General features: G+C 44.2%; 1 protein-coding gene across 1 annotated transcript; it reads right to left on the bottom strand.

Moving 5' to 3' along the window:
- Nucleotides 1-1,946: 1,946 nt before the first annotated feature.
- Nucleotides 1,947-3,487, bottom strand: LOC147709506 (uncharacterized). The gene is made up of 3 exons (XM_086926011.1): nt 3,002-3,487; nt 2,666-2,890; nt 1,947-2,570 (listed from the first exon to the last, which is right to left on the bottom strand). The coding sequence occupies exons 1-3, from the start codon at nt 3,485-3,487 to the stop codon at nt 1,947-1,949; spliced, it is 1,335 nt and encodes a 444-aa protein (XP_086782137.1).
- Nucleotides 3,488-3,938: the final 451 nt, after the last annotated feature.

Raw genomic sequence — 3,938 nt, 5'->3', positions numbered from 1 at the left:
TGTTGAATTGAATATTGACCGTCGTATTATTTTCTCCCTGTACATGGACACATCTTAACAAGGGCGAGTAACTGTCTCCAATCCTCTGTGCCTCTACAATATCGCTATACGCATAGAGTGTGTAGAACCCTCCGTTAATATCAGGGCACGTGTGATCCGGCTCGACCGGACTTTTAGCATTCTGTACTGTTCCTAAAACGCGGCTTAATTTACCGGTACAGTTAAACGTTGTGGTGCGACTCGATGTTTTAAGAAACACCTTCCTTCTGACGTTATCTAGTGACAGATGGGTATTCGTATATGTTTCGATGGTACCTATGGCTTTGTTGATGGCATCGACAACACTTAAAACTGTGCGGTAGTAGCTGTATGGGATGCTCTCGTGCATGCTCATCGGGTCCTGCTCACGCTTTAGGTAAAACTAAGCCTCGGTCTGTGTAAATGTGTTCCAGGTTCTAGGGTATTGGATCTCGGTTAGGGCTACCTCCCAATCACCTTTCAGGTCCACAGGCTTAGCCAATTTCACTGTATAATTAGAAATTTGGTTGTCGGGGAACATGTCTTTAGAAGCGTTGGACGGCAGGGTGATATAAAAGGGCGCTGTCTCCATCTTAACATCAGCTTTTAGACGCTCCTCAGCTCACACACCCTTCAGGGAGCTGGCCAGCACCCAACTGTTAAATTTCTCCGGCCACCCCCTCCATTTGACATATGCCTGACTATTAGCGCCTCTACCTTTCCTTTTCAGAATCTTTTCCACCTTATACACCCTGTGCGGATCGGTGGGTATCCTTTGCAATTCTTCCTTGTAAAATACCCCAGACACCATTTCCCCATCATAGTCCTTTAACCTGTAGATATACAAACCCTCTTTAAGCTCCACACTTTCCACTATAAATATTTCATCGCTAAAAGTCTGTTGGTAACCCTTCGTAAAGACCCCTTTCAATTTTGAAATTCTTACGTGATCACTTTTTTAAAAATAGGCTTCTTCACCTTTGTAGCAAAATTATGTCCGTACACAGTTCTCCAAACAGCTAACGAATTAGTATGCGTTACCTCTACGGGTGCTGTTTTGATGGTCCTGTGGTAACTGGCATTATATACATCTAAAAAGGCCTGTAGAACATCAACGTATCTGTAGGTGTTGTGGGCCGTAAAATACCTCCACATCTTAGACTTTAAAGTTCTGTTAAACCGCTCTACAACCGCTGCTTTTACCTCTGTGTGTGTTACAAAATGTTGAACGCCGTGGTGCTTTAATAGTTTCTGAAATGTGTTGTTTAAGAATTCTTTACCGGCATCTGTTTGTAGTTTTTGAGGAATTCGCCCTTTCTCGAAGATGGCTTTAAAAGCGGCCGTGACGCTAGCCCCAGTTTTATCGCGTAACGCTTCTGTGTAGGCATACTTGGACAGCACATCTATAACAGTTAATATATAGTGAGCTCCGTTGTTATGTTTTGCTAAATCTTGAAGGCTGATGATATCCGCCTGCCATTGATAATCTAATCGTGCATTAACGATTGTAGGCCGTCTCTTAAAACGTCTTCTGGCGGGTTTATGTAGTGAATATGCCTCCTCTCCTGATAACCAGTTCTTCACCAGATCTCTGCTTACAGGTTCGTTTTCATCTACAGCCCTTCTATATAGAGCTTCGGCGCTTCCCAAGCTGCCAACTCCCCGTGAATCATAATAAAGTTTTCTTATCAGGGACCCCGACATGTTATCATCCGCTACACACCAGACAATGAATGCCACTTGTTTTGCATAAGTGCCTTTTATTAAAAAAGTAAAGAAAAAATTTAACAAATCATAAACAGAGTATACTTAACATTTTTCACAGTAAGTGTCGTAAGGACGTATTAACACAGAGTCACCTTGAGGTGTAACATTCTATTACTTTATTCTAAATACGCGCTATCATGTAACGTTTAATAAGCACCTGTTTAAAACAGTTTTCGAGGGGCCAAAGACCCTATTTTTCTATTTTTTTTATACAGATTACACATACGCCTTGCTACGAGTTTTTCTATCATCTTTCTGTTGAAAGTGGTGCCCATACCCTGCATACCCGGTAATTTTAAGCTCGGGTCATAGGCATATCGGATCTCATTGATTGCCGCCGTCAAGATTCTCAACATATCAGGGTGGACAAGCTTCTTTTCAGCGTACAGCCCATACACCACCCTTAGCAGTTTATACACCTTGTATGGATCTATCAAACTACAAATATAGCGTATTGTTCTTGATCCGTATGATTCACACAAACATTCGTGAGCCTCCTGCTGCGGATCATTGATTTGATGGCCGTTACAAAGGCTGTAATAGTCACGCCGGACACAGTTTAGGACCACCTGTGCGGCAAAAGCCTTAACTTCCTGCCTTGCGTAGTAGGACAAGCCTTCATCTTCCTTTTCACACATGTCAGAGCCGCATACACACTTGTCGCAGCCATCACGGTTTTGGCATGTGGAACTTTCAGCCTGTTTTGAGCACCACAGACAATTGAAAATTACATTGTTCGCTTTTGTAGACCGCCATTCTGGCGCATGCCTTTTTGGGGCTTCTCTCTAGGGTTTAAAATAAGAAAGAATTACAATCCGTAAGTTGAAGAAATAAAATACATCGCTATGTAGGTGACCGCGCATAACATTTTCTTACTAACCTCTGCATATTCACCGCTCTCTGCGGCGGCTCTGAAATCTTGAGAGTCACTAATGTCCTGCGATGCCCCATCATCTTCGACGCTTGTACCAGGTTGTTGCAGAATACCCTTCTCAACACCCGTATCCTCCTGAAGGTCCCTGTCATCATAGCTGGATGTGCTAGGAGGTGCTACATCTTTTTTAACATAGTTTATTAAGTAGGTGTATTCGACTGGGTTTGCTCTCTAGGGTCAAAAAGAAGAAAATATTGACCGTTCGTTAGTTGAAGAAATAAAATAAACCATTATGTAATTGCCTGCTCATAACATTCTCTTTTAAAAAATTTTTTTAATAACCTTCGCATTTTCATCGTCTTCGGCGGCTGCTCTGAAATCTTGAGAGTCGCTAATGTCCTGTGATGCCCCATCATCTTCGACGCTTGTAGCAGGATGGTGCAGAACGACCTTCTCAGCAGCCTTATCCTCCTGAAGGTCCATGTCTTCATAGATGGGTGTATTAGGAGGTGCTACAGCTTCTTCAGATTCCTCCAGATCCATTGAACTGAGACCAGCAAGCAGGCTGCCGCTACATGAGCCCTCACTATCGCTGCTGTCGCCCTTAATCGGGGAAAACCGACATACGCAATCCTTGAGCCGGCGTGCTTCCATAGGCCTACATATGCCATTGCCAAAGCCAGCAACGTCGCAGTCCATATCCCTAGGAGTTTCTTGTCGAGCATCCTCGTCCATTACCAGGGGTGTTAAACTGCGGTAATATCTATTGATAGTGGGTTGGGAGCCACCCAACACTGGCCTTTTCACCATTGGGTTGTGTCGCTTCATTCTGATGTGGGGTGTGGGCACCTTTTCGTATTCAGGCTTCTGCTTGCTGTACGAGGTTCTTAAGGATGGCGTATATGTATCCTAAGCAGCCCCTAAAAGGGGCGTACACCTCTACACCATAACAATGGCATACAAACGTCATAGGACTCTGGTTCGCTGATGGCTCCAAAACAAACCCCGCCCTTTGGAAGACCGCCCCCCTTGGGACAAATGGACACCTACAGTCATCATAGAGGGTTGAGACCTGTCACTTTTTAAGGACGCATCTATGGGGCGTGGCACATGTCACTTTTAAGGACAGGAACACCATGTCACTTTTAAGGACACAGACCTGTCAGTTTTAAGGACACACACACGGGCATGTCACTTTCAGGGACCCAGACCTGTCACATTTGGTGACAATCACAGACCTGTCACATTTGGTGACAATCACAGACCTGTCACATTTGGT

This window comes from Lissotriton vulgaris, chromosome 6, assembly GCF_964263255.1.
Source record: "Lissotriton vulgaris chromosome 6, aLisVul1.2, whole genome shotgun sequence".
Classification (NCBI taxonomy): Eukaryota; Metazoa; Chordata; class Amphibia; order Caudata; family Salamandridae; genus Lissotriton; species Lissotriton vulgaris.
Note: the sequence above shows the minus strand (reverse complement) of the source record. Positions and strands in the feature narration are given on the sequence as shown.

Excerpts from the sequence above, each read along its gene's own strand:
- LOC147709506 (XM_086926011.1), bottom strand. The coding sequence starts at position 3,487 with ATGAAGCGACACAACCCAATGGTGAAAAGGCCAGTGTTGGGTGGCTCC. Across the intron at positions 2,891-3,001 it reads AAGACGATGAAAATGCGAAG|AGAGCAAACCCAGTCGAATA; the intron begins GTTATTAAAAAA and ends TTTTGACCCTAG. Across the intron at positions 2,571-2,665 it reads AGAGCGGTGAATATGCAGAG|AGAGAAGCCCCAAAAAGGCA; the intron begins GTTAGTAAGAAA and ends TTTAAACCCTAG.